Source organism: Aethalodelphis obliquidens, unplaced genomic scaffold (assembly GCF_003676395.1).
Source record: "Aethalodelphis obliquidens isolate GAN/ISIS:26980383/991018 unplaced genomic scaffold, ASM367639v1 scaffold33, whole genome shotgun sequence".
In the NCBI taxonomy this organism is placed as follows: Eukaryota; Metazoa; Chordata; class Mammalia; order Artiodactyla; family Delphinidae; genus Aethalodelphis; species Aethalodelphis obliquidens.
In genome coordinates, this window is record NW_020837977.1 from 19,923,119 (window position 1) to 19,948,578 (window position 25,460).

General features: G+C 40.7%; 1 protein-coding gene across 2 annotated transcripts in view; it reads right to left on the reverse strand.

The window, feature by feature from the left end:
* Window positions 1–25,460, reverse strand: part of SNTG1 (syntrophin gamma 1) — a 202,035-nt gene that overhangs the window by 81,547 nt on the left and 95,028 nt on the right. For both annotated transcript variants that reach the window (XM_027127875.1, XM_027127874.1), the window contains exons 10-11: window positions 25,260–25,389; window positions 11,472–11,510 (exon numbers count right to left, since the gene is read on the reverse strand). In XM_027127875.1, the coding sequence (XP_026983676.1) occupies window positions 11,472–11,510; window positions 25,260–25,389 (169 nt within the window). The remainder of the gene's footprint in view (window positions 1–11,471; window positions 11,511–25,259; window positions 25,390–25,460) is intronic.

Below are 25,460 nucleotides of genomic sequence, written 5' to 3' on the forward strand. Positions count from 1 at the left end.
CCTACTTCGACATGCAGCCAATAACGGCCCATAACTAATACTCTCAGCGAACTTGTGAAATACTTTGACAAATTGACACAGAATATATAGTAAAAGGAGGTTGCTGTGCAAAGCAAATCCGACACACAGAATTCTTGTGAGTGTGGGAATGCTCAGATGTATCTCTAGGAAGTTCCTGGATCTAGAAGAATAACCTGGAACAGGGTGTGCTCTCACACAGGCAAGCCTGGGTTTGAATTCTGGTATCAGAAGAGACACTGAACAACGAGGTGACCGTCTGAAAATGAGTACCGGCTAAAGGGAGTGTTTGGACTCCACTGCCACAGTGACACTCGGAAGAGGGAAGATAGGAGGCGTCTGTTTTCTAAAAGAAGGTTTAAAAAATAACTAATACACACGTACTCCTATCCCCATCCTAGCTATAAGAATCATATCTAAACATATAAGAACACCCTGGTGACTTTTAACAATTTTATGGCTAATCTGGATGAAAGCAGAAAATATTCTAATCAAAATGCAGTGGCAGAAAGTTGGGAATATCAGCTAATACACTGGAGTGGAGAAGCAGATACAAGTACTTTCTGTCAGACGGAAACAAACCGATGGAATTTAAGACAATTAAATGTGAAAGTATTCACTCACTCTTAAAATGTTCACTACATGAGTAAGGGTGGGGTAATCTATGATGGCAACAGTTTTGAAAAAAATAAGTAGTTGCCTGAAAGATTAATATAAGTAGATGATTTGATGTAAGTGTCAGAAGTGTTGACTTTATTCTCCACCATATTCATTAAATATAATGCTTACAACAAGGGGAGTAACAGACCTCTTGTGATCTACGTGGTTTGTGCTATATTTGAAACAATGAATGCTAAGTAATTTAGATGGATTCACATTTCTGGGGTCCAGTACTTAGTCATGTCAGTAACTGTAATTCTGCTCAAAATCCTTTACCTCCATGACGTTGGGGTCCCCCCCATCTGCAAGGTGGGGTCAGAGAACTTAACACTTATGTGTGATGTGGGATTAAATAGGATAAGTTAAGAGCTTAGGAATAGACCATGGTTATTGTCATTATTCAGGAATCATAGTTTAACAGGGAAATGGGTCAATTAAAGTATGCTCCGAAAAGTTCAACAAAAATGTTGAAGATTCTGGAAAGCAAGTGGCAAATTAAACAGCTAAAGAAACTGAGTATGTTTAGGTCATAGGAGAAAAGACCTAGAGGAAGAAATATGTCTTTGATTATATGAAAGTCTCCACATGGAAGAGAGAGAAACCTTCGTGTCCTCCAGAGGACACCATGGTGTCACTGAGTAGACAGTGCCTGGAATATGACTTCCTGTCATTTTAAGGAAACTTTTAAATAATGCACTTTGTGAATAGAAAGGGCTAACTTACAAATAAAGGGAGTTAGGTGTGAAATAAGTCTCGTTAGCTAGAAATAGAGGATCAGGTTACACAACACAGAAGGTCTTCCTCAGGACTAGAATCCGATAGCTCAACAAAGTGGCATCAATACTGCTTCGGACGACTTAAGCTCAAAACTATTAAACTGGGCTTTCCTGGTGGCACAGTGGTTGAGAATCTGCCTGCTAATGCAGGGGACACGGGTTCGAGCCCTGGTCTGGGAGGATCCCACATGCTGCGGAGCAACTAGGCCCGTGAGCCACAACTACTGAGCCTGTGCGTCTGGAGCCTGTGCTCCGCAACAAGAGAGGCCGCGATAGCAAGAGGCCCGCACACCGCGATGAAGAGTGGCCCCCGCTTGCCACAACTAGAGAAAGCCCTCGCACAGAAACGAAGACCCAACACAGCAGAAATAAAATAAATAAATAATAAACTCCTACCCCCAACATCTTCTTAAAAAAAAACAAAAAATGATTAAACTTTCTAAGAATAAGTACTACCATGATAACTCTCCTAACTGGCCTTCACCTCATTCTCTGAGAGAATTTCAAGTATCACATTCCCTCTCCCAGACTTAAAATGACCTCCAGGGCCATTTTGCTCATCCTAGAGAAGCTGACCAGTTGATATGTCGCCAGAGTGACCCTGAGAAGAAACAGAAATTCTTGATACATGAGCAGATGAAACATTCCTTTAGAGCTGCAAAACAGAGTTATCAAGGCTACTTGCTATTATTGGCGAAGAGAAGTGGTTTCCTGCCAGAGGTGAGGAACTCGATCATCACACAAAAGGAGAGAAAATACATCGATTCTAGTGTGAGGCACTGAAATTCAAATGGCAACAGCTTCCACGCTAACGTGGCTGCAGGGCGATACTTTTATAACAAATGTTGAGGACAGTTCGGTGAGATATAACCATATATATATATACTTATAACCATGAACATCATTACTGACTCAGTATTTCTACTGTTAGCAATTTTCTAAGGAAATTATCAGAAATTCATATGAACAAGCACACACAAGGCTATTTATTGAATCAATGTTTGGGAGGGTGAAATAGAAAAATTAATTTATATTAATAGAAGATTGCACCTACATACTTTGATAGAACCACTGAAAATGAGATTTTTGAAAGAATATAGGAAAAGCTCACAATAAGGCAATTGACTATAATTTTTAAAGTTATGAGAAAAATAAAATCTCAAGTAAATATTACATAATGTATGATATATACACAAAATGCATATTAATTTTTTAAACATGATAAGATCTGTATGTTGAGATTATAAGACCCATATTTCTTCTTTCTCTTTTGAAGTATTTTTAAATTTCTCATAGTGAAAACATTTATTTTTAAATAATTACATAAAAATTATTTTAAGTATTTCTTTTCATAGAGAGAAAAATTGTGAAAAGCTGGTATATATTTTTATGTTAAAATGATGTGGGGCTTCCCTGGTGGCGTAGTGGTTGGGAGTCCGCCTGCCGATGCAGGGGACGTGGGTTCGTGCCCCGGTCCGGGAAGATCCCACATGCCGCGGAGCGGCTGGGCCCGTGAGCCATGGCCGCTGAGCCTGCGCGTCCGGAGCCTGTGCTCCACAGTGGGAGAGGCCACAACGGTGAGAGGCCCGCGAACCAAAAAAAAAAAAAGAAAAATGATGTGAAGAATGGCAGCTTGTGAAAGTGTTTGCGTGGAGCAGGAGGGGGCAAATCCAGGACACTTACAAAGGAAACTGCATTTCTTGATTACTATATTGAACATTTTCTTTTATATTCTGTAACTTCATGCTTATGAGATACTCAGATGTTTTAATACAATTAAATTGTATCTAAAGAGGAAATAAGTTATTGGAAGCCTAAAATAATTGTAATTTAATTTTTATTAAAGTTCAGATAGGATTCCATGCTACAAGTTTGAGGATTCAAAAGCATTTTGGGGAATGCAGAGCATTGGGTTAACAAATAACTTTTATCAATGAGATGAAAGTGAATACTTACATATAAGTTATCAAAAATTTTGACTTAAATTTGTACTTATTCTCTATTAGTTCTATTTACTACTAACAACAAAAACCTTGAAATGTTTGGTTTAATAATTCTAAGGATTATTGAATTGTAAACCTTGGATTATAAATGTTGTTACAGGACACTGTATTTTCGGGGATTTAAAATCTATTGTAGGAACAGTATGTGTTTACTTAAAGTCGTATGTGAAGCTTGCCAGTTATTGTCTTGTTAAAACTAACTCACTGACTAGAACCTCACTGCCTTATTTTATGGCACCAAAGAGATGTAAATTACACTGAAGTTGCTCTTAAACTTATGATTATAGGTTATGAAATGCATTCTCTAACAAATATTAAAATTTATACTTTTTTTAATTCCAGTGAAAACAACCTAGCCTTACATTTTAAAGAACATTTAGAGAACAGAAAAACAACAGAGAAAGCCAACAAAGCCTACAGTTGGTTCTTCCAAAAGATGGACATAATTGACAAGTACGTGCTATAGTGCTGAAGCAAAAAGAGAGGAGATTCAAATAAGTTAATCAGAAATGAAACGGGGCTGTTGCTACCGATTTGACAGAAATAAGCAGTGTTGTAACAGAGTGCCATAAATAATTGTAGGCGGGTACACTGGATAACGTAGGTTAAATGGGAGAATCCCTAGAAACACACAAACTGCCAACACTGGATCGTGAAGAAACAGAAAATCTGAAGAGACGTGTAAATAGTAAGGAGACTGAATCAGGAATCAAAACCTCCCCAAAGAGACAAGTTCAAGACAAGATGGCTTCACTGGTGAATCCTACGTAAGATTTAAAAAACATGAGCACCAATCTCTCTCGAATTCTTCCAAAAAATTGCAGAGGAGGGAATACCTCCATTCTATGACGATAGCATTATTCCTATATGAAAGCCAGATAAAGAACCTATAAAAAAAAGAAAACTAAATACTGATACTTTGATGAATTACAGATGTAAAAATCCTCAACAGACTACTAGCAAACAGAATTCAGCATCGCATCAGACCTACCTGTGAGGCTGCTTCCTGCTACCTCCGTGAAAACCGTAGTGATTTTTTTCCCACCTTTTCATTCACATGTTTAACACTTGATATCTAGTTAAAATTCTGTACATTAAATCCTCTCTGTTCAAATAACTGGAGTGGCTTCTGCCTCTTGATTGAACTCTAAATGATGCTTTCTTGTAAAGACTTTGCTGTTATTCAGAGTGAATGGAAGCTATTGGTGAGTTCTTGTGAAAGGAGGATTTCTCATCTCTCTACCCACAGTGCGTGATCTGACATACATCAGAAACCGCTTTTCAAGTCCCTATAAAAGGTTTAGCAGAAGAGCTTCTCCACATGGAAACCCGAAGAGGTTTTAATTGAACTGCCTTAAATCGTCAAAAAAAAAGCTAACAAGGGTTTATTTCTGTTTTCCTTCTTCCAGCCACAGCTACATCTATTCCAGATCCCCTTTCCTTCTAATGTATTATCATAGAATATTGAATATTTATTAACTTCTAAATATACTACATCATTTTATCTAGAGGAAAACTTCTCCCCAACATCTCTATTTATCTTTAAACATTACATTACCATAATCCTTTAAGCTTTTTATTAAGTACTAATTTTTTGTTATATTTTGCATATGCTTTGAAACATGTACTGCATTTATTGTTTTGCTCATGGAACAAAATATACTATTATACAGCGTGTAAGAAATACAAATCATTTTCATTTAAAAAACCTTAGTTTCTGTCATTACAACAAATCCATATTAAGCATGTCCATTTTATTTATTCTCCTAAATCTGCCTGTTGTTTAAACTGTGATAAAAATTAACTCATGCCTCAGTAGGTAGGATCATGTAATTAAAATGCAAATTTCAGTATAGGTCATTGCTCATTGCATAGTGAAAAATAACTACATGTGTTGTCATGACGTTCTACTATATGTCAATTTGTTAGAATATACTTTGAGGCTGGCTTGACAAACTAATTCTCCCTCTAGATTTATAACTCATTTTTGAGGATGAAATCAAAGTTAATGAACCAGAAAAGTCTCCACATTTGGTGAAAAAACATTTTCTTGATTCCTTGCTATGCAAATGGCGTGAGAATTGTAGGCATTCTAATCTAGAGAGAATGGATCTCCTTCAAATTCAATAACATCAAGTGCTGCTTTTCTGTAGTATTTCAGAACTATATTGGCATTTTTTCAAAATATAATTAAGACAAAATTTACTTAGAACTGTAAGAATTGCTATGTAACAAAAAATCATCTAGATTTTCTTATTTTTGTGTAATAAGTTATATGTAACGTGATTATTTTTGTCTTATTTTAAAAATTATTTTTAGAACTTAAAAGAAAATTTTAATTTTATTTTTGGCTGCATTGGGTCTTCATTGCTGTGTGTGGGCTTTCTCTAGTTGTGGTGAGCGGGGGCTACTCTTTGTTGCAGTGCGTGGGCTTCTCATTGTGGTGGCTTCTCTTGTTGAGGAGCACGGGCTCTAGGCACACGGGCTTCAGTAGTTGTGGCACGTGGGCTCAGTAGTTGTGGCACGTGGGCTCAGTAATTGTGGCTCGCGAGCTCTAGAGTGCAGGCTCAGTAGTTGTGGCGCACAGGCTTAGTTGCTCTGTGGCATGTGGGATCTTCCTAGAACAGGGCTCGAACCCGTGTCCCCTGCATCGGCAGGCGGTTTCTTAACCACTGTGCCACCAGGGAAGTCCTTCAAGTTTTTAATGTTAATAAATAATATCTACTTTTAAGTTAATAAATAATATCTATACAAATGTTCATTAAAAATAAGTCAAACATACAGAATATGTAAAATAAAACATGAAAATTGGATCTTCACTCTCCTCTAGATCTTCACCCTTCTCTGGAGACATTCGGGGGTAACCATCTCGTAGAAATCATCCTAAACCTTTAAAAGAAATGTTTGCACATAGGCCTAAAAAAGCCCCAACAGATGGATTCATCGTGTGGGTGAGTGTTTTTTTTTTGAACTTAATTTCTGTACATGTAGACCTATTTGAGTATAGTGGTATTATAATCTACAGAGTGACTGTAACAAATTTATGTAATCATTTCTATATTGGTGGGACAATTGTCTTTATCTTTCTATTACATGTAAATTTTTTTCTGCTAACATCCTTTAAAAAAGAACGTTGAGCCCAATGAAATGTGCAATTTAAATTTTGGTACTTAATATAAAACTGCCCTCCAAAAATTTTGTAACCATTCATACTCTCACCAAGAGTATTATATGAGAATGTCTGAAGATTTAAATGTATTAAAGGTTTTTATAAACATTAATACATCAATTAAATCTAATTGATGATATCTGTGCTTCACAAAATATCTGTATTCACCAATTCATTAAGATATGGAGAATATAGCTAAAATTTAGCTTTGTACATTTTCTGTCTTCTTATGTATTTGCCTGACCATAATGAAATCATAAGCAATTGAATTCACACTATTCCATTTGCATTTTCAAATACATATTGCAATTTATCAATGTCCTCTACAAGGGATACATTCTCGGTAATGAATGCAAGAGCTCAGGGAAGTTATTCTTTTCTTTTGTTGCAAGAGACTCCTTTCGTCTGTTCTAAATCTCAAAATCAAGGCAACATAAACTCAGGACATCGTGAGCCGTCCACACTGCCCTGCAGTTCTGCCCTCACCACAGGCTTAGCTTCAGCCAAGCCTTTCTTAACGCTTCCAGACTCAGAAAGCACACATTGGAATCACGCTAGACCAACACCTTGAGAGTGGCCTGAGACTTTGCAATGGTTCTCTCATTACCACCGAACACCCACCCTAGACTCATCTTGCACCTGAATTTTGATGAAGACATGGCTCCCGTTTCCCCAGTTTTGGAACAGGCCCCTTCCCTGTATTAAATGCTCAAGAGCAGCCTCGGAAGCCTGAGCAATCCTGCCAGTGTTTTCTTCCTCTGCACTAGGCTTTCCGACATCACGCTCACTGTTGTTTCAACCTCTCCAGAAAGTGAGTTCTGAGCCTACGTCACTTGCACTTATGAGCCACATCTGATCCAAGTTACCCGCATCTCCGTATGCAACTGAGACCCTCACGGGGGCCTGGAGTCACTGACCATGACTCACTGCTCTGATGCCCTCCTGGACACCCTTGTAGAGAAGGTTAGGAGTCTTGGCTTCGTGCTCAGTTAACACAGAGGACGAGTCATATTCATACAACGAGGCGCAGACAACAGATCCCATTCAATGTCACAGACATCCTCACAGACGGTGTGGTGGGCAGTGTCACTGTGTGTCCAACTTAGGTTTACAGACAGACGCTTTACCAGGTTCTTGCGCATCTTCTTGAGGTGCTGTATTCTTGTACAATAACGTGTATGTTTCACCCTTTATTAAAGATAGCGGCTACTTATTCCCTGCTCTTCACTTTGCCATTGGCACCTAATGAACTTTCGTGGAGAGTCTTCTAGACAGGTGCCAGGTGAGGCAGCTCACCCTCTTGATGGCGGGTCACTATCGCACTGACGGGACGTGCAGGCTGCTTCGGGTCGCTCAGGGGCGTGGCTCTGGTTGTCCTCATCAGGCTCCGGGGCTGGCGTGGTTCCTTATCTCATGACGTATGGAAACGCTTAGCCACCGTCTCTCTTCACACGCCGCCTCTCACACGTTTCCAGTCTTTCTGCAGAACGTCCCTTTTTTGGAGCTTCTCATTCTAAACTTCAACCCTTACCTTATCTTTCATAGTTTCACCCCTTTCTGTATGTGCTGCATTCTGATGATACTCTCAGATGTGCTATTTCCAATTACATATTTTATCTTCATTTGTATCTGTGCTATTATTCAATTGGTTAATTGATTATAATGTCAAATATACTCATATTTTGCTCATTTTTGAACTTCTGTGGGGTTCTTTTGCAAATCCACATTTTTGGACACCATCTCCTGTTCTGGACTTACAGTTTCCACTCCCTTATTTTTTAAAAAAACACAACACATGATAAGTAAAAATAGTTGTGGACTGTTCTTTAATGTCCACACTATGCTTTCCCTTCTAATGGTTTATTTGCTCATATGGTTTATACGTCTGATTAAAATCTCTTCTTCCGTGAGGTGGTCTTACTGAGAGTCTCATGCCCCTGGAATGTGAGGGTGTCCCTGAAGAGCTGGTCCCCAGCACTGGCCCCTGCTGCGCACAGTGACTTTTTCCAGTTCCAGATCCCTTTGTGTTTTGCTTTTATTTTAATTTCTATGGTTGGGGTACACGTATCACACGGGCGGCACAAAATCAAAACCAAATCCCATAGGAAGCAGAAGAGTTCTGTTCTAATGTATCTTGGATGATGTCTTTTTGGTTTTGTTTGAGACCTAGAGTATCACAGATATGAGGGGACTTAAATACTTTAACATTATGTCTGAGTTATTTAATAAAAAGCGTATGTATAAACATACATATTTATATCAAATCTGAGCTTCAGAGAACACTACATGGAAATTAAGTTAGGAAGAAATTTGAGATGAAAGCAACTAGTCCAAGGTAAGAGTCCTGTCTGAGTGCTAAATCTGGATGAGAAATGAGATTATGTATGATTTTCATTTTTATTCCTTAACGCGGCTCAAATTTTAAGTAGAGGATGTACCTTGATCTCCTAATGCATCGCTCTCACACTACGCAGGTGAGTTTTTCCTGTTACACATATACATGAATGTCGAACTATAAACTAATCCTATTTCCTGAAAGACTTCATTAACGTGGTGGAAGGTAGGGAGGGAAAAGTCTATTAACTCCCGCTTTCAGTTATTAAAGTGCCAAGAAGAATTCACTATAATTTCATAATTGTGAGATACTAAGATATATGAAATAAAATTTCACTATAATAATAATAACATTAAAAGGCTAGCAAATAAAAACCCATAAATGCTTATGCTTATCTGTGTTTATTATGTATGAGTTAGAATATTAAACAGGTTTTACTATGATTTGTTCTATATGCAAGCTTTTTCAGATTCTTATGACTTCGCTCCGTGTTATTCAAAACCTAGATACATGCAGAGGTGGTGAGGACTGTCCCAAGTCACTGAAGGGCGTGTGTAGGAAGTGTTCCATGTCGTTGCCATCATAAATAAAGCATAGCTCTGGCGTAGTCAGGGTTATGAAATATTCACAGTAATTAAATCACACTAAATATTAATACTTCAGGCTTCCCTGGTGGCGCAGTGGTTGAGAGTCTGCCTGCCGATGCAGGGGACGCGGGTTCGTGCCCCGGTCCGGGAAGATCCCACATGCCGCAGAGCGGCTGGGCCCGTGAGCCATGGCCGCTGAGCCTGCGCGTCCAGAGCCTGTGCTCCGCAACGGGAGAGGCCACAACAGTGAGAGGCCCGCGAACCGCAAAAAACAAAACAAAACAAAAAACACTTCACATGTTTAGGGTCTAAAGGGCAAGGGAAGTGATAACACAAACATTAGAGTCATTTTTAAGGAAATATTCTTCATTCATATTTTTGACAAGGATTCCCCAAATGAGTAAGTCTACATTTTCATAGATCTGTGACTATGAAACGACCCTGTCTAGTCCTGGGCCTGGCACTCTTCCCTCACGGCTGAGGCTTCTATTTGAATAACTTATCCTTAATGACTTTTCCCCTCTGCTTTAGCCCTGCGAAACTGTTAAACTGTTTTTCCCAGATGTCACCTGTGCACTCCCAGCCTCAGAATCACCTGGGACGGGATGGGAGCAACAAAGCCAGTTTCCCAGGCATCATCCCGGAGCTAGTGCATCAGATGCTCTGGGCTGGAGCCTGGTCTCTGTGCTATGAACAAGGCCCCAAACACACCCATACTGCTGTGTGTCTACCCAGAGCACCGGCTGGCTCAGATGCGGGGCCCGAGGAGGCGTGCCGGGTACCCGGGGCCACACCAAGGGGAAGACAGGTCAGAGCTGTAGGCGCAGTGCGCTCTCCAAGGCTCTGATCACTCCTAGCTCGGTCACACGTGGCTCTGCGGGCAGCCTGGGCGTCGTTAATGATACAACTTATACCAGAACATAAATTCTCTACTGCAAAGAACACACTTAAACACTTAATACACTAATGCAAATAATGGCATATATTAAGAAATTTACATGTTATCATTTACTTTTCAAAAATAAACATGTGAGATAGTTAGACTTACACAAATGCCACAGATGAGGGAGCTGAGGCTTAGATAAGAAAAGCAACCTGTTTTGACAAGCTGAAGATTATTTTTAAAATTTTACCATGGAAATTAACTTGCACCGGGTGTACCATCTATGAATCAATATCGCAGGTGTTTAGATTTTGATCAGCGGTTGCAAACTGAGGTTGATGTCAAGTGTCAGACGTCTGTGTCCAGCCATGGGTTCCCTACCACTGTCACACGTGCCAGACAGGGTGACTCTGAGTCCACAAGCTGAACCTGCGCTTCCTTTTCTTATTCTGATTAATGCTTATATTATGTTTACGGAAGCAATGAAAGTTAAGTTTAGCAAAATAAAATTGTAAGTGGAACCAGTTATTTTTATAATCAATTATTTTATTCTAACATCAATTATTAGTCCAATAAGTCAACTAAATTCTTAGCTTGGTTAATCGGACATTATTTTCATTCCACACATTAATTTAGCCTCATTTTCAACACCATCAGCCAATTTTGAAAATTCCCTTTAACTTTTAGGTCAACTAAACATAGGTCTCCCAAATGTTTAAGATACAGTAAAACTGTCTTATGTAAACAGCTGTCAAAGTTCTTCAGCACTGGGTTCAGATAAATACAATTGTTTTGTCAAAATAGTTTTGACTTAATTCACTTAGCTCAAAAGCTTTTCTTATTAGTATGACTAGAAAAACCAGGTATATTATATAATATGAAAGAAATCTAATAAATTATGTATTTTCCTGAAGATGGCAAATGACAGTACCAATTATTTCCACATAAAAGTAAATGCAATCAAGATTATCTTCTATTAACGTAATAGATAAAATGAAAGAAACCTACGACTCGGCTTTGCGAGTGTTTCTCCATCTTACCTGCTGGTTTACAGGGAAGTTTCTGTTGATTTTTCTAATCTGTAATAATAAATAAACAATAAAAGTGAGAACACGAGATCTCCCAAATTTTATGAGAATCTATTTTTAGTGAGTTTATGTAAACTGATACTTACGTTGACTTACTAAAATCATTGCATATCTAACACGAATTACGAACTTTTTTTGTATTTTGACTATCAAAATTATCCCAAATTTCATATAGAAACATTTTGGAAAGATTTCCATCTAACAATTTTCTCTTTATAAGAAATGAAAAGCCTATGTTTCCATAAAATGTTAAGTGAGAATCTGCTGAGAATAAGGAGTACCTTTGCCGCGCGGCACGTGGGATCTTAGTTCCCCAACCAGGGATCGAACCTGTGCCCCCTGCAGTGGAAGCACAGAGTCTCAACCACTGGACCGCCAGGGAAGGCCCTAGAGTAACTTTTTATAATTTATTTTTTCACTTTGAAATCATATTATACTCGATCTGTTTTAACACTTAAGAGAACAGAAGAAATGGAATATTCAAACACTAAAGGATAATGTACACGTACGGAAATAGTTTTAGTCAGGACCTCAAATAAAATAAACATTTACTTTAAGACAATTTATTGGCAGGTCATAAGAATTTAAAATAAGTCTTCAGAGAAAGAGTTTCCTCTGTATTAAGTCATGTAAACAAACTTTAAAAGCCAAATGAAAATGAGTATCAGATTTAGACAAATGACCTTATAATACAAAAAATCTTTGTTCAACAGAATTTTTACTAATTAAAACCAATTATTATTTTTCATTGGTTTTCTAGAGAAGCTTAAATGATGCTCCCTGTGTGATATACTCTTACATCAGACTAAACACAGACTGTTTTCACTTAGAATATGTTTTGTTGAATTATTTTGGTTTTCCTTTTTTAGTTTTATTTCCCTTTGTCTTACTGATAAACGTGAATTAAGAGGAAATTTGATGAACGTGAGGCACAAAGTTGGAGGCACAAATGGCTCATGTACGAGAACAGACTTACTGGCAGGATATATGTCACTTAAAATGTGAAAGAAAATAAAATTTGAGCATAGGTGTGTGATCTCTGCAGGGTCATGCACAAATATCATATCCTTCTAACATCGCTACAATCATTTCCAAGTAGTTTTCGCTCTGGTGAGGAATCAGTGCAGGAAATCTCCAGAACTATCGGTGCCTTCAGCTAAAATCAGGATAGTCTGGAGATGGGCAGAGAAGAGCAGACCCCTAAGCATGTTTCACTACCAGTCAAAAAATTCATATTGAACACTTCGTGGAACTATGCTTTTTACTAGTTTTTAAGGATTGCTATAAAATCCTACCAGCATTTTATGTGGACCACTGTCTTAGAGTGAGTACTATCTAGCTGTGTATGTTTTAGCTCCCCTAACATGTAATTTTCGTTCTATGAAGGACATAACATGTATGACTGAAGGTAAATAAACGACACTTCTTGGCACGGTATTTACTTAAAACGACATTCAATGGAGACTGGTTTTCACGATCAAGCCTCTGCCATCAAATTTGCTTCAATGGGCTCCTCCAGGTTAGTTCAAGAAAATAACACACAGTGCTCCGATTTCTATTTTTTTCTGAATCATACTGGAACATCTCCTTCTAAATAGAAAATCACAGTACCTAAATGAACTAGACAGATATTTTCTGATTTATAGCACAAACACACGCGCACATACCACATTGGTAACCTACAGCTCTAGGTTTTTAGGGTGGGAACAATGTGGCTAATCTGGGTTCATAGAGTCCAACCAGAGAATATGTTGAACAATTTAAAATTGAGATTAAAAACGGTAACCTGAACAAAATTCTTCATTAAAATGGGTGAAAGGATCAAAAGAAAACAAATGAATTCTTTTAAGTTACCACGGTGTGGACAAGAAAGAAAGAAATTTGAGGTTTCTTTACAACCCTTGCTTAGAGGTAGCAAGGTAGAGATGTCAAGCGGTGCACCGCTATAAAAGGCCTTTTTCTGATTTTTTCCTTCTATCACTTAGCATTATCTAATACTGTTTATTTTATTTTAACTTATTTTTGTATTATGATTCCCCAGAAAACAAGAGCACGAGGTCATAGATTTCTGTCTGTGTCATTAAATACATCACTTCTAGCACCTAGACGTCGGCCTGGGTCTTAGTAGGGGCAAAATCAATATTTGTTGAACAAGTGAAGAGACAGAATATCTCAGAACAGAGTCAAACTCTTGTATTTGACCTCTAGCTTAGTCTTGAATGCAAGTTACTTCTAAAAAAAAAAATCTAAATTCCTAGCTTTGAATGTCTATAGTAATTGTAATGGCTTCGATACCTAGAGTTTATACCATAATGGGAAGGAAAAGAATGCTGATGATTTAAAAGCAAGTTCTCACCTCAGAGGAAGACTAGTTCCTCGGTGGATACAAAAATACAGAGGGGGAGGGGGGCGAGGGATCTGGGCTCCTGCAACTTGTCGACTTAGGTCAAGTCTTGAGGGACTGGACACAGAAAAACACAGTCTGGGGGTCCCAGTGGAGAGAGCTCTGGACTCTTCCCCCGGTGCTCATGGAATCCCCATGTCAAGGGTGGTTTCCAAATGACGGGAGAGCTGAAGGCAGAGGATGTGTTTCCATCTGCAGGAGAGGCTCCGAGATGTCTCCTGCCTGCGAGGCTGGTGAGAAAATCCCAGCAACGCTGGAGGACTAGACGCAGCTTCCTGAGCTGTGAGCTGGAGACGCCAGTGGGACCACACACGTCAGAGCATCAGAGACCACGGTGACGCTTGGCCACCCGGGAGGAACGTCTCCGCAGGGAGTTTACGGGGATGTGGTCTCTGCAGGGTGAGGGGGGGCGGGGTCCCCTCTGTACAGAACTCGGGGTATAGCCTGGCTCTGGCTTGGCTCTCACCAACCCCCCACCCCCTGCCCACCTGCTGGCTCCCTCACTCCCACCCGCCCTCGCTCCCTCTGTCTCCCTCACACTTTTTCACCTGGCAAGAGTCTTCTTTCTTTTTTTGTATGTTTACCTGAGGTGCACAGAGGACTGCATAACCAAGAACCAGGTCTGCCATGAAAACCCAAGCAGAAGTGGCCGGTGACCTTCTCTTGGGCCCTGTGTGTGGGTCCAGCTGTGTTCCTTGCTGCAGAACCCTTGACTGCAGAAGGTCTTTTCCACCTCATCTCCCCTCTGTGCCCACGTGACCGACCAGCACTGTCAGTCACAGCCGGCTGTCCTGTGGGGTGTGTCCTGTGTTGGCCCCACCTCCTCCGAAGCCCCACCCTGAATCACAGCGTGGGGTGGGGGTGGGAGGGGGAGGGGGCCTCTGTTCCTTCTGCTGCCACCCTTGCCTGGGGCCCCTGGGATGCCCGCCTTTCTGACCCGGAAATCTACAACTGGCTCAGAGATCCTGATTCTTCTGAACTAGCATCTGATTTAATCCTCTTTCTTAGTATCATCTCAGAGCTTTGTAATTGATTGAAAGAACCCCATTTATCCACTTTGCTAATGATTTCCACGTGAGTAAAATCAACAGAAATGCAAAAATAATGGCAATCATTAGATTAATACATATTTTGGACTAAAGGGAACAGTTGGTACTAAGACCTGACATATTCTTGCTATGCCAAAATATAACACAGTGTTCTACTTTTATCAGAAATTCAATTCTGGAAATTTAATTGTTATGACAAACCTCAATATGTAAATTTGACATTTACTTTAACTTTCAGAGACAGTGAGAACTAAACACAAAGACATATTTGTGAACCAGACATGATTTATAGAAACCCATCTATGGGATGGCTATGCTGAGGAGAAAAATAATTTAATCTTACAAAGATATGCAAAATCTTTTCTAAAAATGTAATCCCAAAGTAATAAAAATAATGGTAAAGTAAATGTAATAAGTAAAAGAAAAAATAATGCTTTTTTACATCATATAGAATCAGCATTTATATCAAATTAACAAATACCATGGTTAAAAATTAAACATATAAAATCCATTTAACAAGAGACTATGAGAATTACCCTTATCATTAATGTGTAACAGTGACATTAAAAATTACACTTAAGATAATATGTAAAAATAGAATGTAAAAGTATTAGAAAGAACAGCTTTGCATGGCATTAATGGAAGATAGTCTACTTTATAAATACCCAAGACAATTAGATTAAAAATGACTTAGTGATTTCAAGGTGTCTGAATATGAAATACGTTTATCCAAATCAACAATCTTCCTAAATGTGAAAAAAAAAGAGAAAACAGAATGCTTTTTAATCAACCTAATAAAAATAAAATTCATAACAATCAACCTAATATGAAATTATAGATCCATTGCTGAATGTCAACTTTCTTCCAAATTAAAATATTATTTGGTGGTGCTATTCTAAGTGCAACTATTTTTAGACCTTTATGGGCCCATCAAGAATAAAAGGTCAAATACACCCAAAGGTGTTTAAGGTTAATCTCAGGGGGCTATTTGAATGCATTACAGAATTACAATCATTAAAACAGGGTTTTACCCTGCCAAACTAATTGTGACAATGACTTCTGATAGAAACTTAAACATTGAATCTAAAATATATATTACTGAGTTAATGATAAAGATTGTATTTTAAATTTGAATAGAGAACAAAGCTGGAAAAGGTGGTTAATTACTTGAAAACGATGTATCACCCACAAACTCCCAGTACAACTCATACTTAACGCACACGTATGTAAGACGGGATGGGGTGGCCTGAGGCACCTCAACCATCCTACTGAGGGCCACGGAGATGGAAAGATAAACCTAGTGAAAGCACTTTGTTTAAAGACTTCTGAGAGCTCCCGCTGTAACTAGGGGGAGCATGGCTTCGATTCCGGAGATGAGATGACGAGCTGACAGCTCAGGGCCACTAGGCAGGCTCGGGGACAGATGCCCAGACGGAGAGCATGTGGACAGACAGAGGAGCAGAGCATGTATCTTCTCCTGGGTTTACAGGGGCAACACGCGAGATCTGTGAGGCTTCAAATGCAACACTGCTTTTCACCTCAAGACAGTTGCTGCAGTCTGAATCTGAACAGGACAAAAGGCTAAAAAAATTAATCTGAGAACCTCTGAAAACAGACCAGTTTTGTAAATCTGTGCTGAGAGAGAAGCCAGGAGAAGTCAGAGCCCGGGCGTAGATGTGTTCGGGAACAGACATGCTCTCAGCCCCCAGGCTTGGGGCGGGCGGGGAGAGTGGGCTGCACCTTTGGGGCAGAAGAAACAGAAGCAGAGCCTTACAGAAAGTTCAGCCCCGCCTGATTTAGCTGGATTAAGACATCAATCTTAGTTTATGAGACTAAAGAACGTGTAGAATCTTTGATTCTTTTCCTAGACACCTATATTAAGATACAATAAGCAATCTTTTACAAATTAATAGGCCAGAAAATTCATAGGGCACTATTACATTAATGATATATTTTAAATGATGTGTATGTCAAATAATAATCCATTCATTATTTATGATTTAAACAAATAGCAAAATACCTATTAGTCCATTCAATGTAGCTAGGAAAATGCCCATGATTAAACGTTAACTCAACAAAGGATAATATACCATCTACACAAGAGGATGGTAATTTTATTTTATATATGTCAACAAAAGCACACATTTTAATGTACATGTAACATATACACTAATAAGAACACTAGCAATAAATATACCATAATTATTGTAATAAATTTTCATTTTTATTCTCTTCTGAACTTTAATAAATACCTAAAGTCTAAAATTATTATGAAAGCACATATTTTAAGATATATTTTTACCAACTCTGTTAAGTCAAATGGCAAATAGGGTTTAGTGTTTGATTTTCTAGGAAACAACATGCCCAGTAGATATAAAAATGAACTAATATAGATATACTCTTGCAGGAAGAGAAGTTTGAATAATTTTTTAAGGGAAAGAACACATCAAAAACCCAACGTGAGAAGAATCTTCACATTTGGATGAAATGGAATAGAAAAGACAGTTCTTTTTCAAGCTCTTACAATTTATTACTGAGAAAAGTACTTTTGGCATACCATCTACGTACTTTTGTAGATGTTAAATAATATTAAGAAAAAGATGTATGTTGTTTTATCAAACATTTTCACCATTTATTTTGCCTTCCTACTTTATTCTATTACATTAGTGATTTTTTTTTCTTATGGGAATCTTTGGTATTAATGAAGTCTTATTTAAAGAAACAAATTTTAAAACTCTATTATATGCAATAGTATATTCTTATATTATTGAAAGGTTAATTTAAATCCAGTAGCTTTTTCACTAGAGAATTTTCATTAGAACTTAAATTTAAAATTAAATTTAAAATTTGCGACTCCCCTTAAAAAACTTGAAGGACACGTATAAAGGCATTGAATACTCACATTACAAGTGTTTTTCAGATTATACTTCTTACACTCACACTGAAAATAAAATGATAATTCTACTACTTTATAATTTACCCAACATCAAAAGTGAACATCTGCTTAAATATTATGAACTGTATTTTTTTTTTTTTTTTTTTGCGGTACGCGGGCCTCTCACTGCTGTGGCCTCTCCCATTGCGGAGCACAGGCTCCGGACGCGCAGGCTCAGCGGCCATGGCTCACGGGCCCAGCCGCTCCGCGGCATGTGGGATCTTCCCGGACCGGGGCACGAACCCGTGTCCCCTGCATCGGCAGGCGGACTCTCAACCACTGCGCCACCAGGGAAGCCCTATGAACTGTATTTTAAGGAATAATATTCACTTTGAATGCTGGGGGGAATGATAATATGTGTCCCTCTTTTTCTTTGAAAACCTTTAATTGAATGTTAATGATGGAAACCCCTTAAAGGAAGTCTAGTTATTGCAGGTCTGTTAAACTGAGAATAATTACACAACTGGTTTTAATAAAGATCTGTTTTGATTTAATTTATTAAAAATAAAATTTGGAGTAATAGGAGCATCCATTTGTTTTAAATATCACTCTTATTTTTTAATTCCTTAATTTTGTATATTCAATTTTAGCATCACCAGTTGTATCCAGAAACCAAAGCGGTAATGTTGTCTTTTGACATTCTCTTTAGACAAAAAGAAAAATACATAGGATATTCAAATATTCTTTTAAAATGTTTTCCTCTTCCTACATTAAACGTCTTTAGGGATTATTTTCCAATTAAATGTTTAAAGATAAGTGACGAGGGGCTTCCCTGGTGGCACAGTGGTTGAGAGTCCGCCTGCCAATGCAGGGGACACGGGTTCGTGCCCCGGTCCGGGAAGATCCCACATGTCGCGGAGCGGCTGGGCCCGTGAGCCACGGCCGCTGAGCCTGCGCGTCTGGAGCCTGTGCTCCGCAACGGGAGAGGCCACAGCAGTGAGAGGGCCGCGTACCGCAAAAACAAACAAAACAAAACAAAACAAAACAAGAAATGATAAGTGACGAGCTTACATTTAAAAAATTGCATCCTAATTCTATTACTTTCACTTTTTCAACCTCACGTACACGTCAGTTTTGATGAGTGATGTGCTCTCAGGATGGGTGCTGCAGGACCCTGCTCACAAGGTATATTTTCCCATGAAAATTAATTTTGAAGATTTATCCAAGGAAATAATTCTTATGGAAACAAGGAACGGTCCCCCAATTTCCTTAGAGATTTGTGGCCAATGTTAGTTAGCAGATGTGTAAGGACCCGGAGAGATCTTTATTCCGTAGATATAAGTCCTCCTGATGACACACGATGTTAGTGTGGGTGCATCACGGCGATATATCCGTTCTGCAGCTGTTGGTAAAACTGCCTTCACCAGGAAAGGGAAGAATCAAAGATGATCTCTGCGTCAGGAGCCCACATTTCAGCTCAATTTTTTCATCCATTTTTCTCAGACTATGGATTCTACGCCCTGGCCACCTTGGTTATTCCCCAGGCCCATGGGTACAATGTAATTGCCTGCCTTGTTGCTTTTAAAAACCTGTCTATTAAGAGTCCATCAGGATGACCACCCAGTGTTATACCCAAGTGAACTTTCTTATTTTTTCTAGTACAAGAACTTTTCAATTTTACCTGTCGCCATCCTTACGATTAGCATGTATATGGTATATATCATACGTAGTATATATAATACACACACACACACACACACACACACACACAATCTTACTGTGAATTAGAAGCCTAAAAGCTAAAAGTAAGTTGCAGCCATTTATAAACGTCTAGTTCTTTGCTCAGAGCTCTTATTTTTCCATGAATTCACTGAACTCCAGAAATGACTGTATGTCAGACGTGGAGGGAATATGCCAAGGGTACCAGATCCCTGTCCTCAGGAACCCTCTGGTAGAGTTGGCAAAACAAGCATGTCTTTGGCATGAGTGTTAGAGCAGGTCGCACAATGCCTGCGCACATGTGAGCAGCGGGGACCCTGGCTGGACGTGGGGTGTGCAGGCAGCGGGGACCCTGGCTGGACGTGGGGTGTGCAGGCAGCGGGGACCCTGGGTTGCAGGCAGTGATGGGATGTGTTTTATCTGCCGGTGTTGGTCACAGGTGGAGAGAATAGGTCCATCATTGCCAAATTATTAGCCAGGCTTCCTAAGGAGGGGAACGTGCAGCGTTCACAGTAAGAATCCGGCCTGGGTCCTTGGGAGAGGCCTGCAGCTGCCTCTGCTCCCTCGGGTCTGGCTCTTAAGCTCAGTTTCCGAAGACGGCAGTTCTAAGAAACGTTCCACGGAGCCACTGCAAACTCCCAGTGATTTCTCGCGTGACGTCCTGGGGCCTTTCACCTGCGTACTTAGTGCCCTTCTCTTCCACATGACGTCCGCGCCTGGGCGGAACGTGGACCGCTCGGTGCCCTTGGTCTCACCTCCCGAGAAACAGAGCCCGAAGAGGATGTACAGTCCTCAGGAGGCCAGAGTCACAGGTGAAGGGAAGGGAGGCCGGCAGCAGAAAGCAGGCATCGGCTGGCGAGTGGTCCATGTGCCCGAGCTGCCCAGGGCTTCTCATCAAACGCTGTCGGTTGTTCACCAGGTGTGACCCGCCTTCAGAGCCTCGTGCAGTCACTGCGTTTCCAGATGGTTCATCCAGTGAGCAAGGGCAAGTCCTCTGTTAGCTTGCTTCCTTCTGCCACCTGACTCGCACTGGACAAGGTATGCCCGGGGGAGGAATTACCCTACGTTCCCGTGGAGCTTCCGTCGGCCTGGGAGCAGCTGTGGGCCCAGGACGGTCAGCTCCTGTCACTATGATTACGACCAAGGCCACGTTGAAGTCCAGGCCTGGGCACGGGTGGCGGAGGGGTGGGTGTGTCGGGGCAAGGGCCCCTGCGCGGTGCCTGTGGCTTTGAGGCCCCTGGAACATTAGGGGCTGGGAATGCTCCAAAGGGGAGGCGGGGGTGGGGCCAGGCGGGTAGATCCCAACCGGACCAGGGCTGGCCGGGAAGCTGTCAGTAAAGCTGCCTGTTTTCTTACGACCGTGCTTTACAGTTGACATCAAGGCAGACGTTCTGGATTGAGCAAGTAAACATCAGCTAATGTTCTCCAGCATCAAGAATTCTACAAGAACTTTAACTGTTGGTGAGTAGTTTTCTAAGAGACAGAGTAGGCTGGCTAGTTCACATATGCACGCAACAGAATGCCCAGCTTGCCCGGCCTTTCTTCTGACTTGATCTACTGACTCTGCCGCTGTCTGACTCCACCCTCTGTAACCCATTTCTGGGTGGCATCTGCATGTGTGAAGTTTGCACTTTGGTGTGTGAGGAGAAGCAATGCAGAAAGCAACACACTACGCGAAAGTGCATCTGAGGACTCAGCAGCTATAAAAAGGAAGAAAACGTCGCCTTAAGTGGCACCCATGCCTGTCAGAACCACACGCTGCAACCCCTGATCACAGACTCCAGCTCCTTTTCGGTAAAGCTCCTTTCTGCTAGGCTTTATTTTGTCATGACTTTCAATTCACCTACAAACTTTGTCGAGTCTTTTTAATGTGGTAGACACGATAGAAGCTTCTTCTTTAGCTTTCCACAACCAACAGTATTATGGGAAAAAATTCCCTTTTCTCAACTTGCAAGTGTTTGCCATCTAAAATAGCAGAACTCTATGGATTAAATATGACTCCCAAGTAATGGGTTTTGCTCCTGCAGGTAAATGGGTAAAATATAGGAAGATGGCTGAAATACATCCTGCAGGAACTCAAATGACTGACGAAATGTGTGTGTGTGTGTGTGTGTGTGTGTGTGCGTGCGTGTGTGTGTGTGAATCCTGAAGGACTGTGATCAATCCACAAAAAGCATAGGGGTGTTGGTTGTTCATGCATTATTTTTAGAATTAATATGTTTTTAGTATTAAGCAGTGTAGTAGATATTGTTGGTTATCTGACTCAGAAGCCATTCACAATCTTCTTTTCTTGGTTCTCCCACTACAAACACTAGAAAAGGCAGAGACTAGCGCCCCCACTCTCCAGCCAGCCACCCCTCAGAATCGTCATGGGGCTGAGTTCAGGAGGAGAAGTGAGCATTATTAGTTCACTAAAGGGTTTCTGGGAAATTTTCTCTTATCTTGATGAAAGAGGAGAGATGTAGCTGGCGCTACTTATCCTTCTTCCCTTTCTTTCCTGTTCTGAACACTGAAGTGATGTTTGGAACTGTTGCAGCCCTTATGTGTGTAGGCAGAGGATGGGTTCTGGGTGGATGGTGGCTTCCAGCAGATGCCACCATCCACAATGCTTTTCATTTGGGGAAAAACCCAACTCTTTACTCATCAGTATTTAGGGTTTCTCTAGTTTGTCATTGAAAGCATTCTCAATTGATACAAACATTTGGGGAAAAGAATCTATTCTCTTTCACATAATAAAATATGAATTATGTATTTTGAAAATCTCATATATGCAATCATTCTTATTTAAGATCACAGTAATTTTCATTGAACCACTAAGAATAGAAGCATTGGGACTCCCCTGGTGGTCCAGTGGTAAAGAATCAGCTTGCAATGCAGGGGACATGGGTTCGATCCCTGGTTGGGGAACTAAAATCCCAAGTGCCTTAGGGCAACTAAGCCCGCGTGCATGCGCCACAATTACTGAGCTCATTCGCCTCAACTAGAGCCCGCGTGCCACAAACTACAGAGCCCACGCACCCTGGAGCCACAACTAGAGAGAGAAAACCCGCATGCCACAACTAGAGAGATGCCCACGCAGCACAATGAAGATCCCGTGCGCCACCACAAGTATCCTGCATGCCGCAACTAAGACCCCACGCAGCCAAAAATAAATAAAATAAATAAATCTTTTAAAAAAGAATAGAGGCATATTACATATACATATATATTTATATCTGTCTGCGTGCGCACACACACACACACAAGTGATACATTTCAAGCAGCATACTCCATTCCAATAAAGGAAATGCATGCATAGGATATATATGGAAGAATTTAGACTAGAAGAGATCCCTTTATGTTAGTAGGTAACCTTAGTAGAAACGTTGCATGAGATTCTCTCTGCTTATTATTCAGGATTGATTTTAGTGCTGGAGCGGTAAACAGTGGCTGGAAAGGTTAGATTCATGAAATGCTGGCTGAAAGAGAGCTTTGTCTTCTATCGTCTTCCCTCTGTCTCTTTTAAAGATGAGGGAACTGAGGGGTAGATCTGTGGCTGCCAGAAATATAGCTGCTTAATGGTCTAGTCACTACTAGACATTTAACTCATCTTGTCCCGTTTTATCAGCATTGTTATCCAAACAGCCATCTTTCAGAAGACGGAGAATCTCAAACGACAACTGGACAACGCAAACGTGTGCCACCTCACATACAATAAGGAAATCGATGCGGCCATTCATCGGTGGTTTATGGATTAAATCATTTAATGTAGAGTGCAGCTGGAGAGAAGAAAACGCGCAAATGTTTCAGCATCATTTAAGGGCCAGGATGTCTAAAGCACTTTTTCACTTAACCCTCACGGTGGCTGGAGCTAACAGCGCCTGCTGACGAAGGGGACCACGAAGCCCAGTCCCAGAGCTGGTGAGTAGAGACCAAGGCCCCACACCGAGTCCCTGACACTGCAGCCATGCTTTCCCCATGGCAGCCATACCTCTGCAAAAGCATCAGCTTCAGTTCCCTTTGATCAAACAGGAGCGTGTTCGGAGCTATACTTCCATCTTCCTTCACTTGATTCTTGCCCTTTATCCCTCCCCCTTTCTGTGGTATTTGAAGGCTCCCAGCCCTGCCCCGCCCACCGAGGCACTGAGACACACAGACCCTTCCCACTCCAAAGACAGTCCCTGTTCAGGTGGCTTCAGCTCAGCAATTATGAGGACTTTTCTTGTGATATTATTACAAATGAGTTATTTTGAAAGGGTCTAGGGATTCAAATAATATTGTAGGCTGCTTTGCACATGGACAACCTAATAATACAAATATTAGGTTGTTTTCTCTTATATGCAAGTGCATTTCATGGTTATTCCGAAAAAGTTAAACGTGAAAAAGTATGATTTTCAGATTAAACCATGAGATTTAGATTAAGTGAAGAAAATTCAATGGATTTATTTTGAAGATAAATAGGTGCTATATTCATTTTCTATTACTGAAATAATAAATTACCACGAACAGTGCTTTAAAAGAAACACTAATCCGTGATCCTGCAGCTCTGTAGGTCGGCAGCCTCAGTGGGCCTCTCTGGAATGAGACCAGGGGGAGGGCAGGATGGTCTCTGCCCGGGGCGGCAGTGTCCCCTCGTCGTGGGCAGCTTCTCCTGGCCTCCTGCCCTCTTGGGGTCCTGGTCCCTCCCCATCCTCAGAGCCAGCAGTGTCAGCCCTCCCCCTCCCCATGCTGCCGTCTCCCTACTCCTCTCATTTTCCTACCTCTTCCACTTCTAAAGACTCTAGTGATTACACTGGACCCTCCCGGATAATCCAGGCTGATATCTCCGGGGCACATCTGGTTGGGGCAAGAGTGCCCACCCAGGACTGCGTCTGCTGATCTGGTGGTGTCATCATTTGGAATCACCGAAAAGGACAAGAGGTTTCAGACTGACAAAACCCCCCACAAAACCCAAGGCTAAAAAACAACGCAATTATATTTGCTGTCTGAAAACTTTTTTCTAGATCGTTGAATATAAAGGTTAAAAATATTCTGACAAAACTATTTTGATTTTATTTTACCATTATCCAAGGTGGCACCAAACTAAACAATGGAAGATGACGCTTCAGAGAGACTCGCCTTAGAGCCGTGCTTGCGCAGAAGCCCGCTCACCTTACTTATACTACGCCCTTGCCCCGTGGAAGGAGAGAGGTGGCAGGAGCCATGGGTTAGGGGGCTGGGTCCCAGCTAAAGCCTAAACCAGCTCCCGTACTTGAATAGATTTGTGAAGGTTAAGATTCATGGGTTGTAACAAACAGTACTTGCTTCAAGTTAATACTCTAAATTTGGGGGATCTCCAGAGGAACCAGAGGGAGAAGCGATGTAAAGGTATCTAGATAGACGCATATATAGATAGATATACAGACATAGATAGATGGATGATACGTATAGATACAGATAATAGATATTTTAGTGCTCACACGCTAAATATCTATTTTCAGTTATTTAATGTAGATGTCACAATGTCTGTGAATGGAAACTTAGGTGTCAATACTGTTGAGCTGATACATTGGACTAAAACTCTCAGGACAGAGTGATTTTCTTTAAACACTGCACAGTAGTGTTTATGATGGGTGTGCAGTGGTCCATTCGCAGCTGATGCAAGGTTATGTATGTACTGCAGAAATTCACCGAGGCCGAGGAACCGGCCAGGAGCTCCCTGAATCACTACTTACGTTGTGCTTCGTGAGGCTGGAAATATTGGCCGCTACGGCGTGCAGCCACTCGCCACAGTCCTCAGCAGAGAGGCACTGGATGATCCCGCTGCAGACCCCGTCCACGGCGATGACTTGAAAAGCGTTCTGCCTGCGGAGGTGTCAGAACAAATTAGATCAGACCATCGTCTCATTTGTCTGTTTGCGACTTGAAACAGTTAT